Genomic DNA, 15,328 nt, shown 5'->3' with positions numbered 1-15,328 from the left:
TGCCCCACCTCAAATTCTCAGGCAGCAGGAATCCAAAGCCCTCTCCAAGGAACCCACTCCCCACCCTCAGGAGGCGGCCCTGGGACAGCTGCCCCAGGCACCGGAAACTGCCAGGACAGTGTTTCCCAACCCAGATGGTTTGGCGCCCCAGCAGGAGCCATGGGGCGCCCCTCTTAGACCATACACCTGGCCGAGGGCGGCGGCCTAGACCCACACAGCAGCCAAAAGGAAACAGGGTGCCTAAGGAAAGTGAGTGGGGGTCCCAAGCCCCGGGGGGGGCATTTGCTCGGGGCAGAAAGGATCCCAAGATCCTGACCAGATGGCTGCCATGGCCTCTCTCTGCCTCAAACAAGGCAGCGCACACAGGGTTCCCGGAAGCTGCACTGTGCCTACCACCATCCCGCACGCCCCTCCTCCGCAAGTGGCCCCCCCTCTGCTCAGCCTCACCTGGTTGATGTGGACAGCGGGCACGGAGGCAGCCGAGACGGAGGAGTGGCTGGGCGAATTGGGCAGCGACTTGCAGGGCCCGATGGAGAGCTGCTGCTTCTTCCGTAAGGCCACCACCTTTTGCGCCACTGGGGGTGGGGTGGGCAGAGAGAGAGAGGGGGGAGATGTTGTTTGAACTGACCACGGGCACAGGAAGGGCAGCCCTGGGCAGGAGACCATCTCCCCCCTCCCCTCCCAGGTTCCCCTCTGTCCTACCGTCCTGGAAGACACGTTCCACATTCAGCCCATAGGTAGCACACGTCTCATAGTAGGTACAACGCTTCAGGTCGTTTGAGAGCTTCCTGGCCCGGGAGTCATCAATCACCCGGGGGTTGGTGGCGCTGATGGCATCTGTGTGGGGGGCACAGATGGGGCAGGAGCCGCTGTGGTTGCTCTGAACCGGGGGTTTAAGGTCCCCTGCACCCCCCGAGCGGCAGAGAGAGTCTCCTAGCCTTGCCAGAGGAGGGAACCAAGGGAGGGGGGTTGGTAATTGGCCCGCACGGCAAGGGCTCCAGGATGCCAGCCCTGCGAGGAAGGGAGGCTGAGCCACAGCACCCAACCTCCACCCACCCCCAGCTGAAATCTAAGGGTTAAGGACCTCAGGGAAGGGTAGTATCAAAGCCCCCCTCCACTCTGTGCCCTGCCAGCAAAAGGAACTGAGAATTGAGGAGGCTCACGGGTAAAGACCCAGCGAACCTTCTGAAAGGAGGGAGGGGGGAGTCCCCATCCCCAGCTCTACCACGCTTGGGGTGATTGTAGTCCCGGGCCAGAACACAGTTGGTCGGCTACCGTCCCTTCCAATAGAGGCCCTCGGCCACCATCCTTCCCTGATGATCAGCGAACCCAGCCTACCTTGTGTGCCTACAAGCACCATGGGCACCTCCGAAGTGTTCCGGTAACTGCAGAGGCGGAGATAGTAGTTGTACACTGTTTGGAAGCTGATCTCATCCTCCAGGCTGAAGACGAAGACCACCGCGTCTACCCAGGCGGCGAACTGGAAGAGGAGGACCGGGGATGATCAGGGAGGCGGGAGGTCTCAGGGCCAGGCCAGTATTTGACCGGCAAGTTCCGTGCGGCCGAGAGAAGAGCACCCGGGAGCTGCCGGTTGTCGGCTAGCCCCTTGTACCAGGGAAAGAGTGGGGGTGGGGAGAGGTGCCCTACTTGCAGCTCGGGGGGTCCCCCTTCATCACGAATCAGCAAGAGGTAACTTTGTCCGTCCACCACAATCTCCTTCTTGAATCGGCCACCTGATGATGGGGAGAGAGGTGCCGGATCAGTCTGCGGGACCCGTCCCTCCTGGGCAAACTTCAGATTGGGACAGGAGGCCCCAGACCGTGCCCCCTCACCCTGTTGGGTCAGTCCCTTCTGCTGCAGGCTCCATGAAGGCGGGTGGGATCGAGACTCCCCAAGAAAGCAAAATTCCCCCTCCACAATTTCTGAGGAGCCAGGAGGGGAAGCCCCTCCCTCCTGCTCCTGAGGACACAGGAACTTTCTGGCGTGGCACAGCCCACCATCCCGCCCCACAGAAGGCCAGCCTGGCACAGAACTGCTTGCCAACCGCAACACCCTCCACAGAGAGGATTGCCACACTTCTGGGGTGGGGGGTTGGGCTGGCTAGGAAGTCCCCCCCTTCTGCTGGACTCCCAAAACCAGATGCAACCACACAGGGTCCATCTGTGCCCTGCATAATACCCCAAAAGCAGGGAGGATTCCATCCAAGTACAACCCCCTCCGCAGTTTGGAAAATAAGGACTTTCAAGGAGCTTCCTGGCACCCAAGAGACCCCCCCACCCCCTTCCCAGGAAGGCTGGAACAGGTCCAGGAGGGGAGCCGAGAGAGGGGCTGCCCCCCCTTGGCCAAAGAGAGGTGGGCTGAGGACACACCCTTCCCTGTGGGGAGACAGGGAACACGGGAGGGGGGGTGTCCCTCCGTTACTTCTCTTGGCCCTTTCATTGGCTCGGGGAGGGCTGCGCTGGGGGCTTCTGCTTGCAATGGGAAGTTCTTCGGTGCCCCCTTTTCTCTTGCAGGACCCCCCACCCTTCCCAGCCCACTCCAGGGGCAGCCACTGACCTTCCGGGGATTCCTCCTGCACGTAGGTCCCTGTGAGGTAGCGATGCACCAAAGCCGACTTCCCGCTGGACAGGTTACCCACAATCCCCTGCAAGAGAAAGGGGAGCCTGAGGACAACCCCCACCCCCCATCTGGAGATGCCCTCCCCCAGCGACGGCCAGGGAAGGGGGAAGCCCCTGAATGCCCGAATTTCAGCGAACTGAGGCCCACGAAGGCTTCTGCCCTCAACACTCTCCTCCGGCCACAGAGGGGCACCCCAAGACTCACCAGACGTGCCAAGCAAGCCCTGGAGAAGCCCACCCAATAGGTGGGTTATGAGCGCAAGATGCCACACAGGGGCATTTCTCCCCCCCACCCCACCCCCGCAAGTGCACAGCCCGCACCCTAACCCAAAGATCTGTGCCCACCCTCTGTGCCCCCGAGGCATGGCAGTTCCTTTTGCCAGGGTTCAGCTACAGATAGTGTGTGTATGGGGAGGGAGTGACCCTGTGTAGACCCAGCGGGCCCCACTTCTGGGACTTTCTGCCCTGTGCCCCCGCCTTCCCTGCCATCCACCCTCCCGGGTTTCGAAGTCTCCTGAAAGGGGGTGTAAATTCTCCCTCCCCCCCATGGCAGAGCTAAAGCCCCCCCTTTCTAACCATTCAGGAGGAGCTGGAAGGTCTCCGAGGACCCATTCGTGGGGGACCTGGCTAAACTTGGGGAGGGGGCTTCCAGAGAGGTGCATCTGTGAGAGGAGCATTTGCAAAGGGCCGGCGGGGGGTGAGAGCAGGACCCTCTCTAAAAGGGGAGGGGGCTTTCTAAGGCAGATCCAAAAGGAAGTGAGACAGATCTGAGGCGTGGCCCCCACCCCACCCCAGAGCCTGGCTTCCTCCCCCCCAAACAACAGAACAGGTGGCAGAAGTAACCCCTCTTGGCCACCGGGCGGCGTGTGAAGCCCGTCTTTGCAGGAGGGTCACCTGCCCCCCTCCCCCAAGTTTGTCTAGGGGAGGAAGCCCTCACAACCCCCTCCCCCCTTTGCTTACCACTTTAAGCTCAGGCACTGAGCGACTCAAAGTCCACTCCTGGCTATTCACAAAGGAGTCTGTAGGGGGCGAGAGAGAGTGAAGGAGGGTCACACCCACGGCCCACCAGAGGGCAGGAGTGGGGTTGCTCCCCTCCCACAACCGCCCGAGATGGCTCCCAAGACCCCCTCCGGCCCTGCGTCCCGAAGGCCCGGCTTTTTGTCCCGAGACCCTTCCTCCGGCCCCACGGCTCTTCTGCTGCCCCAGGGACCCCAGTGGGTGCGATGCCCCACCCAGAAGACCTCAGCCGCTTCCTCAGCCTGCCGCATGCCCCTCTCCCATGCCAGGAGGCACCAGACACTTGGGCAGATGTGGGGGGCAAAGGCTTCTAGCCCCAGACTGCATTGTGGGGGGGAGGGGGGGAAGAGGCAAATGAGTGGGGGTTTTGGGACACTAGCCAGGCAGGGACTAGGGAGGGGGTCGATTTGGCCATTTGGGGGTGTCTGCTGCCCCTTACATGCTGGGCAGGGAAGAGTGGGCTGGCAGGGGTCTTGACGGGATGGGGGTGGCACATCTTCCGCAGCCAAGGGGCAACTCTCGTCCTAACGCAGACTCAGGGCCAGGAGACTCCTCCCTCCTCTCCCAAATTCCCCCCGCCCTCAGTGGCTTGAAAGACCCCCCTAAGAGCCACAGCTTTGGGGGCATCAGCCTAGTGGGGGGGGCACCTGCTCCCTCCCCCTTTATGGAGCAGAAAGACAGCACTGGGGGGGGCGGGCAGGAGCCCCCTTTAGCAGGAAGAAAAAACATTTTGGGGAGGGGGGATGACTCAGAGACCCCTCAGTGGGGAAGAGGCCTCATTCTTCCTGTCTGCAGAGGTGTCAGGAAAGGGAGGGGCTGGAGGGGACTCACACAACTCTGTCCTGTCCCGCCCCTCCTGTCACTAAATGGAGCAGAGTCCGGGTAGGGGGGGCTGGACCACAAGTGACCCACTTGCCAGAACACGAGTGTGAATCCTCCCTTTGCCCCCTCCCGCTTGGATTCCCCCTCATTCGGAGACCCTCGGTTGCCTCCCCCCCTCACAGCCTCCCCCCCCCCCCAGAAATAGTGCGCCCTCCCAGTCAACTGAGCTGGTCGCATGGCCAGTTGCCCCCTCCCCATGCCCACACCGGGGTCCCCCACTGCCAGGGCTCTGCCGTGTCCACAAGCCATCCTAAGAAGGGCCCACGAAGCTCATCTAGTCCCCCCTCGGCCATCCGCTCCGGTCAGGAAGCATCCAGAGCGGGAAATGGATGCTCCCCCCCAAGTAACCCTCATGGGAGCAAACCCTAAATGCACTTTCCGCACCTCCCCTTCCACGTCTCCCCTCCGCCCCCTCCAAAAGAGAGAACCCTGACTCTTGAAGAAAGCGCACAGCTCCCTCCCTCCCTGTTTCTCTGCAACAACGACCCTGTGAGGTAGGTGGGGCCAATGCAATCAAGCAGTTTCCACAGCCGGGGGTGGGGGGCGGGCCTTGAACTTGGGTCCCCGAGGAATCACGCCAATCACTCCCCACCCTGGTAAGGCAGCAGCACCTAAGTCGGTCTGCCCCCCTTGGGGGGTAGGGAAGACAGGAGTGGCAGTGCCCTTCCCCCAAGCAGGGCCTGCCAAGGCCCTCAAAGATGGGGGGGAAGCAAGAGGCCCCCCCAGCACCATAGTAGGACCAGATTCCTTAATCCCAGGGGACACCGGAAGGGGTGCAGGAGGGCAGATCCTGGCCCCAGAGATGGGGGGTGGCAGTTGCTCTCCGCTGCAAGATATGCCCCACTGACCATTGGGTCCCAGAGTGGAATGCAAAGGGGTCTCCCTAACGCCCCACTCCCTCAGTCCCCCTCCCCCTCACAGTCTGCCTGCACAGCAGCTCCCAGCTGGGCGACACCCAAACTGGTTCCACAGGTCTCTTCCTGTCAAAGCAGCAGGGCCTCCCCCCACAGCCCCCCCAAAGCAGAGGAGCGGGAGGGGGGTCACGTTCTCCACCGTGGGGCAAGTGAGCGTCCCTCTGTACTGCTAGTGGGGGAGGGCACGACACTCCTCAGAGCAGCCCAGTGGGGGAGGGGGGAGTTAGGGAGCCCCTCCCCAGGGCTGCACCAGCCCACCCCGAAGCCCCTCATCCCTTACCAACAGCTGGAGGGGGGCATCTTGGCACACGCTTCTCTGCCAGGTCAAAGAACCTGTTTGCCCCCCCTGCCCCTCCCCCTGGGCTTCTGCTCTGTTCTGCCACGCCCCGGCCCTGCCCTGCCCTGCCCAGGCAGGCCCTGTCAGGCTGTTCCCCCCTCCAGCGCCCCCCCTCTGCCTGCCTCGGTAGCTGACCCCCCCCGGGTCATTCTCCCCCTCTAGTTGGAGAGCCAATGGGGGAAAGCAGCCCCCTTGTTGGGAGCCCAATGGGGGGGGGAGGCCAGCGGGCCCCAACTGGCTGTGTAACAGCAGGACCAATCCAGCCAGAGTGGCACATCACCTGGCAGCTGGCAGAGGAGGCACTGCCGTTCGGCCCGCCCTCCCCTTTCCTGCTGGGACCTGCCCCCGAAAAACTGCCAACCCTATAAATGGCATCACCCCCTTGGCAGAGGCAAGAGAGTTGCCTGGGCCCGTCCTCCCTCCATCACTTTCCTTCCTGGGCCCGCCCTCTGCCACTCTGCCTCTTGTGCCATCCTTCCACACACACCTGGCCCGCCTGGCATTTCCGGGTGTGCCCCCCAAAGGCCGGGCTTTGGAAAAGGGGTGGCACAGACCAGAAGGGGACCTTCTCCTCCCAATGGGGGGGGGAGAAAACCTCCTCCAGGTTGATTCCGCCTGCCCTGTGACCCAGCTCCACAACTGGGCATCCCCCCCTCACCTTTGAGTTTAAGTTTAAGTTTATTAAATTTCTATACTGCCCTTCTCCCGAGGGACTCAGGAATTTATAAAATTTAAAACCAATTAAAATCAGATATATAAAGTTTGGCCATCAATTTAAAACACACATACACCCATTTAAAATTCATATTAGGCCAGTCTGGCTTGCTGAAACAGAAGGGTCTTAATGGCGTGGAGAAAAGTGCGCAGGTCTGGGCTAAGACGAAGCTCTAGGGGCAGCTCATTCCAGAGGGCTGGTGCCCCGGGTGTCACCAGTCGACATTGTTTGGCACCCTGAGGAGCCCCTCTCTGTGGGAGCGTATTGGCCGCTGGGAGGTTGCTGCTGGCAGAAGGCGGTCTCATATATTTGCCCCCAAAGTAGCAGGCAAGAGGGAAAACAGGCCAACCACTCTCTAATCCTCACCTTCCTCCCCCCTCCCCCACGCAACACTTCCCAGCAGACTTCCGGTTTGGCATTTACACACACACACACACACACACACAGAGTCCTGCTTCCCACTGCTTGGCATCCCACCCGGCCCTGCCAGGGCGCAGAAACCTTCACCCAAGCAAGAACCGGAGTCACCGAAAGAGACGCCTTGGTGGGGGTTCTGGAGACCCCCAGCGATGCCATGCCATGCTCCCCACCCCCCACCCCCTCTGTCCTTTGCTGGATTCCTTAAGGATGGCCCCACCAGGAGGGGGTGCTCAGCAGCCGTAGGGGGCAAGGTGGAGGCACCTCCCACCCACCCACCAGGATCTTTGGGGAAGACTGGAACTCCCATCGCCCTCTCCAAACTGAGAGGAAGGCCCCTCAGGGAGAGCATCAGAAGGGGGGGAGGGAGTTCAGGCAGGCACTGGGGGTGGGGCGGGAGAGGCAGAGACAGACCCACCTCCCATCTGCACTGTGAGAGGGGGGTGGCAGCCAGGATGGGACCCTCTCCAAGCGCTGAGGGCCTGGGCTAGCTCGTTTTCTGGGGGCGGGAAGGGGGGGTGGGCTTTCCAGATGTGGCCTGCTGTAGACCCTACCCCCCTCCTTAAGCACCCCCCCCCCGCTTCTTACCGGGCCGTCGATGGGCCATCAGGACGGGTTCGCCCCCCCTCCGGCTCCAAAGCAGAGCCGCCCCACCGCGGGGCTCCAGCCCCGGGGCCAAGGGCCGGCCGGCTAAGCGTTCCCGGCGTCGGCTGCCCAGCTGTTTCCAGAACCCTCCTCCTCCTCCTCTTTCCGAACCGGTTGACCCGAGCAGGTCCCTCTTGCTGGGACACGGGTACAAATAAGCGGCGTCGCCCTCGCTGCGGCTCCGGAGCCGAGTCGGCCTCAAGAAACCGGAGCCGGCCCGCTGGAGTTCGTTTCCCCCGCGGCGCAGACGGAAGCTGAAACTTTTCCGCAAGTTGCTCAGCCGCCGCGGGGCCGACCCGTCGAAGAGCTTCCACCGCCGGCGGCTGCCCCACAGCAGGAAGCCCCCCGCCCCGCCCCCCTCTTCTTCGCCGGCCGGGAAATCCGCTGGGCCTTTCCCCGCGTCCGCTCCGTCGGGCCGGCGAGGCGAGCGCAAACCGAGCAACTCCAGCCAGCCGACGCGGGGACGGGCCGGGGTCTCCGAGGGACGAGACGGGGATCCGGCGGGGCTGCTGAGCCCGTTGCCCGGAGCGCAGAAGCTCTTGGGCCGCCGCTTCTGCTTCTCCGCCGCTTTCAGGGCCGCTTGGACGGCCGGCACATCCTGCAAGTCCAGGGAGTCGCAGACGCTGACCGCCCGGCGGGGAGCGGCAGGCGGGGTGACCCGGGACAGGGGTCCACCCCGGCGCCAGCCCTCCGCCATGCTCCGCCGACGGGAGCGCGGCGAGGCTCCCCCCGGCCTGCCCGCCCCGGCATCGCCCGCCCCGCAGACGACATGCTCCAACTTGGCCCCGCGGGAGCGGCCGCGGCGCCCTGCAAAGCCCGGCGCGGATCCAGCCTTGCGATCCGGAGTTACGCCGGGAAGATGGGCGCGGGGGACAGGGTGGGGTTGAGTTCCCGGGGACGGGTTGCGCAGGAGGGGAAGCCCCCCCCACCCTCTTCCTGAACTCTTCCTGAACTCCCCCCACCACCGCTTCCTCCCTTCCGCTCTGAGTGGGGGGGGGGGAGAGGAAGAGCAGGGGTGGTCCTCGGCTTACAACGCTTTGTTTAGTGACCGACTGAAAAGAGCTACACCGGATCGTTTCTCGGCAGTGTTCCCTGGGGTCATGTGATCAAAATGTGGACTGTTCTGCAATTGACTCGTGTTTACGACGGTCGCAGCATCACGTGATTCAAATTCAGAGCTTGGCAACTGACTCATATTTATGACGGACATAGCCTCCCAGGGTCACCTGATCGATCCAGTGTCCCAGGCTCACATGATCAAAATTCAGACGTTTGGCAACCGACTCATATCTACGATGGTTGCAGCATCACACAATTAAAATTCAGACGCTTGGCAACACACTCATATTTACGGCGGTCCCAGCGTCCCGCATTTCAAATTGAGATGCTTGGCAAATGACTCGTATTTACGACGGTCCCAGCATCCCATGATTCAAATTCAGACATTTGGAAACTGACTCATATTTATGACGGTTGCAGCATCACACAATTAAAATTCGGATGCTTGGCAACTGACTCGTATTTACGACGGTCCCAGCATCCCATGATTCAAATCCGGACGCTTGGCAATACTCGTATTTACGACGGTCCCAGCGTCCCAGGATTCAAATTCAGACGCTTGGCAACTGACTCATATTTATGACGGTCCCAGTGTCCCATGATTAAAATTCGGACGTTTGGAAACTGACTCGTATTTATGACAGTCCCAGCGTCCCACCTTGCTAGGGGTTCCCCTGAATCCCTTCTAGCTCCATGGGCTGCTCCCATGACGAAGCATCAACCTGATTGGGTCCCAGTTCCCTAAGGGGCAGCCCCATTGGCTGGGGTGTCTGTGGAGGGATGAGCCTCGGGGATACCGGCCTGCAAAGGGGCACATAGAAGCACCCCCCTACACCCAGAGGTCACCCTCCTGCCCCTCCCCCCGCCACCCCTACTCTTGGAGGTCAAAATAAGGTTTCCAAGTCAAAGGCGCTGGGGGGTGGGGGAATCCCGAGAGAGCCACCAAACTGATCCCTCGTCCCAGAGAGGCATCCCGGAGTGGCTTCCTTCCTTCCCGAAACAAGCCCCCTCCCAAAGCAAGGGAAAGCAGTGTTCAGAAGGCTTCTGAGCCCCTCCCCTCGACTGAAAGACCAGCGTGCAGAGCGGTGCTGTGGCCACCCGAGGGCAGCAGAGACCAGCAATGGAGGCACTGCCTGGGGAGGAAGAGGGCAGCTAGAGGCAGCTACAGTTGTGCTCATAAGTTTACATACCCTGGCAGAATTTATGATTTCTTGGCCATTTTTCAGAGAATATGAATGATAACACGAAAACTTTTCTGTCACTCATGGTTAGTGTTTGGCTGAAGCCATTTATTATCAACCGTGTTTACTCTTTTTCAATCATAATGACAACAGAAACTACCCAAATGACCCTGATCACGTTTACATACCCCAGTTCTTAATATGGTGTATTGCCCCCTTTAACATCAATGACAGCTTGACGTCTTTTGTGGTATGTGTGGATGAGGCTCTTTATCTTCTCAGATGGTAAAGCTGCCCATTCTTCCTGGCAAAACACCTCCAGGTCCTGTAAATTCTTGGGCTTTCTTGCATGAACTGCACGTTTGAGATCTCCCCAGAGTGGCTCAATGATATTGAGGTCAGGCGACTGAGATGGCCACTCCAGAACCTTCACTTTATTCTGCTGTAGCCAATGACAGGTCAACTTGGCCTTATGTTTAGGATCATTGCCATGTTGGAATGTCCAAGCATGTCCCATGCGCAGCTTCCGGACTGATGAATGCAAATTGTCCTCCAGTATCTGCATTCATCGTGCCATCAATTCTGACCAAATGTCCTGTGCCTTTGTAGCTCACACATCCCCAAAACATCAGCGATCCACCTCCGTGTTTCATAGTAGGAATGGTGTACTTTTCATCATAGGCCTTGTTGACTCCTCTCCAAATGTAGCATTTATGGTTGTGGCCGAAAAGCTCAATTTTTGTCTCATCACTCCAAATGACTTTGTGCCAGAAGGTTTGAGGCTTGTCTCTGTGCTGTTTGGCATATTGTAAGCAGGATACTTTGTGGCATTTGCGTAGTAATGGCTTTCTTCTGGCGACTCGACCATGCAGCCCATCTTTCTTCAAGTGCCTCCTTATTGTGCCTCTTGCAACAGCCACACCACATGTTTTCAGAGAGTCCTGTATTTCGCCTGAAGTTATTTGTGGGGTTTTCTTTGCATCCCGAACAATTTTCCTGGCAGTTGTGGCTGAAAGTTTAGTTGGACTACCTGAACGTGGTTTGGTTTCAATAGAATCCCTCATTTTCCACTTCTTGATTAGAGTTTGAACACTGCTGATTGGCATTCTCAATTCCTTGGATATCTTTTTATATCCCTTTCCTGTTTGATACAGTTCAACTACCTTTTCCCGCAGATCCTTTCACAATTCTTTTGCTTTCCCCATGACTCAGAATCCAGAAACGTCAGTGCAGCACTGGATGAAGGATGCAAGGGTCTGTCAGGCGGCCAGAAACTCATTGACCTTTTATACACACACACTAATTACATACAAACAGATCACAGGTGAGGATGGTTACCTTTAATAGCCATTCACACCCCTTTGTGTCAACCTGTGTGCATGTTATCAGGCCACAATCACCAGGGTATGTAAACTTTTGATCAGGGTCATTTGGGTAGTTTCTGTCATTATGACTTAAAAAGAGTAAACACAGTTGATTGATAATAAATGGCTTCAGCCAAACACTAACCATGAATGAAAGAAAGGATTTTGTGTTATCATTCATATTCTCTGAAAAATGGCCAGGAAATCATAAATTCTGCCAGGGTATGTAAACTTATGAGCACAACTGTATACCCACAGGTTTTTTTTAAACACAGTTAAACCCTAAAAAAAAACCTCTATTTTTGGAAGTTAAGTTGAGTTAAGTTAAATTAAATTGAGTTTTGAGTTGAGTTTTGAGTCAAGTTAAATTAACTTGAGTAAACTAAACTAAACTAAACTAAACTAAACTAAACTAAACTAAACTAAACTAAACTAAACTAAACAGGTTGACTCAGCCTTCCATCCTTCCAAGGTGGATAAAATGAGGACCCAAATTGTTGGGGGCAATATGCTGCCTCTGTAAACCACTTAGAGAGGGCTGGAAAGCACTATAAAGTGGTATATAAGACTAAGTGCTATTGCTAAATTGAGTTGAGTTTTGAGTTGAGTTGAGTGTTGATTGAGTTGAGTTGAGTTGAGTTAAGTTGGGTAAACTTAAGTTAGTTAAATTAAACCAAAAAAAGTCAAAATTAAACTTTAGGTTAGGTTAACTTAACCTAAATGTCAGGTTAAAAAGTTTTTACTTTTTTTTTTGAAGTTTAAAAAAAAGTGTTCAAACTTAACTTAAACAACGTTTTAAAGTGAGAAACTCTTTTTTTAAAAAAAAGCAATTTTTCATCATATTTTGATCCAGGTCTCTCTACTTTCTTTTTTTGACTTGTTCTATATAACCTGTAAGCCAGCCAGAGTCACCTCGCAAGGGGAGATATGGCGGCGTTAAAAAATTCAAATATCAAAAAGGAGGAAAAGGGAGGAATGGGGCAGGAACACCCCTCGTGGTCCAGAAGAGACTCTGGAACCCCAGAAAAATCTTCTGACACCCCCACCCCACCCCCGAGGGACACCCCTGGACGGAGGGTCCTGCCCCTGCCCTGGATAAGAGGAAGTGTGTGTATATGTGAGGAGGGGGGTGTTGGGAGGGGGAGAGGCAGAGATCAAAGGCTCCTGCCTGAGAAGGGCAGAAGGGGAGGGCTGCTCCCTTTCTGGATCCCAGGTGACTGAAAGACCCCCAAGACTGTAACCCTCCCCTCCCACTGATTCTCCCAAGGGGACCCCAAACCTAATAAGTGTAGAAACCGGAGGGAGAAAATCAACTAAAGGGGCAGTTTTGTCCATTTTAACAACAACAACAACAAAGAATTGGGTTGCCCCATTGGTCAGAGAAAATGGCAAGATGCCCATGGGCCCCTCCAGTTCTCCTGCCTCCCTCCCCAAAAGGAGTTGGGTTCCAGAGGGCCAACGGAGGGCAGGAGGGGAGATGGGTGGGGAGCCCTTGGCCACTGGGACTCTCCAGGATTGGGCCCATCCCATCTATAGGAGTTTCCCTTGGAGCCCCCAGGGGGGATTTTTTGGCAGGGAGGCTGACAGGGGCCTGGAGAAGTCTTCCGGCCTTCAAAAGAGGAGGGGGCAAGAAGGGCAATGGGCAAGCCTGGACCAAGCCAGCTTGTCCGCAATATCCGTCCCAGCTCCAAAACAAGGATTAACCATGGTTAGTTGGTGAGCATATCAATCCAGAGGAATGCCGCGGTTTTCCCAGGGGCTTCCAGGAGACAAACCCTCCCCTGAAGAAAATGGCTGCGGTCGAAAGACCCTCCCCCGGTTGTGGCCGCGAAATGGAAATCTCCCCCTTTTTCTTACTGCCTTGAGCCCATTATATCCTCTCTGGAAGGGACCCCCAAACCTGTGCTCAGCAACCCGCGGCTCTGGAGCCGCATGTGGCTCCTTCATCCCTCTGCTGTGGCTCCCTGTTGCCTCCACAATTTTGAGAGAAGCTTCCGGTTATGGGGAGAAAAAGCACGGCACACCAGGAATCGGGATCGTTCCTTCCAAGCTGGCTGCAGCTGCACCACCGTCACCATCTCGGCCGCGTTCCGGAGGAACGGCTCTATCCCGACATCCAGAGCGAGCCATGGTTTGCTGAGCCGGGCCAGTTTTCCAACTCTGCTCTGGACACTTTGGAGATATATTGATCTCTCCAATATTAGATATTGCCTCACTGCCTTTATTCTTTCTACTCAGTTACATAAACAGTGGCATTTATTTAAAATCAAAATCACACAAAGGATTAGGGCCGCTTAGTAAGGCCGCCCCTGGAATCCTGCATCTAGTTTTGGTCACCAGGTTACAAAAAAAGATGATGAGACTTTGGAAAAAGTGCAAAGAAGAGCAACTATGATGATTAAAGGCCTGGAGACCAAAACATATGAAGAACGGTTGCAGGATTTGGGTCTGGCCAGTCTAGAGGAAAGAAGGACTGGGGTGGGGTGGGGGGGCACGACATGATAGCAGTATTCCAGGATTTGAGGGTCTGCCCCAAAGAACAGGGGGCCCACTTATTTTCCAGAGGACCAGAGTCAAGAAACATTGGATGGAAACTAACCAAGGAGAGAAGCAACCTGGAATTAAGGAGAAACTGCCTAATGATGAGGACAATTAACCAGTGCGACAGCTTGCCACCAGAGGCTGTGGGCGCTCCGTCACTGGAGGTTTTTAAGAAAAGACTAGACAGCCACTTGTTTGGCATGGCATGGGGTCTCCTGCTTGAGCAGGGGGTTGGACTAGATGACCTCCAAGGCCCCTTCCAACTCTGTTCTTCTATAATTCTGTAAGGGTCTCCTGCCGGAACAGGGGGTTGGTCTAGAAGACCTCTGAGGTCCCTTCCCACTCTCTTCCGATTGATAGATAGCCAGGAGGATCCAGCCTATCCCTTGCATGGCCAAGGCCTCCGTGGGCCATATTCATACTCCCAGAACTCACAAATATTCAAATTCACCCCAAGTAACCTCACAAGACCATCCATCAGTCGTCCTCCACAAAGTTTGCCCAACTGCGCGCACAACTCCGGGTAGAACTGAGCCGCTTTGTCCTCCAGGTGCCTAGAAAATTCCGCCCAGCCCCCCCCAAGCCTCCCCCTCCTTGCCCCTCCTCTCTTAATTTAGCATATTTTTGCTAAAGCCAGCTTTGCCCCCTCTGCCAGGGACCAACTGCTCAGCAGAACTAGAACTAGAACAGAAGAGAACAGAATAATATGGCAGAGTATAGAATAGGATAGGGTTAGGACAGGGGTCAGCAACCTGCGGCTCTGGAGCCGCATGTGGCTCTTTCACCCCTCTGCTGCGGTTCCGTCACTCAAAATATGCGTCACAACCGCCAATATGTGACACCCGCCAGCACGCGATTTATTGAGCTTTTCAACCCCCGGTAGGCCAACCATGGATAAATCCAAGAAAAGTTTCAGAAGAAAACAGAACGCTTAATTCAACTACATATGCTAGTTTTGTGGCCGCTCAAGAAATAGTCAGGGACGGGAAGGGTTTTGTGGCTCCTGGTGTTTTCTTTTCTGTGGGAAAAGGGTCCAAATGGCTCTTTGAGTGTTTAAGGTTGCAGACCCCTGGTTTAGGGTTAGTCGTGCTAGTCGTTCCCAACTCTAGGGGGCGGTGCTCATCTCCGTTTCAAAGCCAAAGAGCCAGCGCTGTCCGAAGACGTCTCCGTGGTCATGTGGCCGGCATGACTAAATGCCAAAGGCGCACGGAACGCTGTTCCCTTCCCACCAAAGGTGGTCCCTATTTTTCTACTGGCATTTTTTACCTGCTTTCGAACTGCTAGGTTGGCAGAAGCTGTGACAAGTAACGGGAGCTCACCCCGTTACGCGGCACTAGGGATTCGAACTGCTGAACTGCCGACCTTTCGATCAGCGTGTTAGCCATGTCCCATAGGATAGGATAGGATAGGATAGAATGATAGACAATAGAAGTGAATTAGAAATAGAACAGAAATAGAAATAGAAATAGAATATAGAATACAGAATAGAATATAAAATAGAATAGAATAGAGCAGAATAAAATAGAGAATAGAATAATAGAAAATAGTGTAGAACAGAAATAGAAATAGGAGAAATAGAATAGAATACAGAATAGAATAGAAATAGAAATAGAAAAGGATAGAAAAGGAATTAGAAAT

General features: G+C 56.1%; 1 protein-coding gene across 1 annotated transcript in view; it reads right to left on the bottom strand.

The window, feature by feature from the left end:
* AGAP3 (ArfGAP with GTPase domain, ankyrin repeat and PH domain 3) overlaps positions 1 to 15,328 on the bottom strand; it is a 48,840-nt gene that overhangs the window by 22,931 nt on the left and 10,581 nt on the right. Inside the window, 6 exon segments of the mRNA XM_070944371.1 lie at positions 448 to 575; positions 703 to 837; positions 1,339 to 1,480; positions 1,648 to 1,733; positions 2,557 to 2,644; positions 3,579 to 3,637. Of these exon segments, the coding sequence (XP_070800472.1) occupies positions 448 to 575; positions 703 to 837; positions 1,339 to 1,480; positions 1,648 to 1,733; positions 2,557 to 2,644; positions 3,579 to 3,637 (638 nt within the window).

This window comes from Pituophis catenifer, unplaced genomic scaffold (assembly GCF_029215685.1).
Source record: "Pituophis catenifer annectens isolate HBS135680 unplaced genomic scaffold, rPitCat1.0.hap2 SCAF_5, whole genome shotgun sequence".
Taxonomy (NCBI): Eukaryota; Metazoa; Chordata; class Lepidosauria; order Squamata; family Colubridae; genus Pituophis; species Pituophis catenifer.
This window is presented reverse-complemented; position numbering and strand designations above follow the sequence as displayed.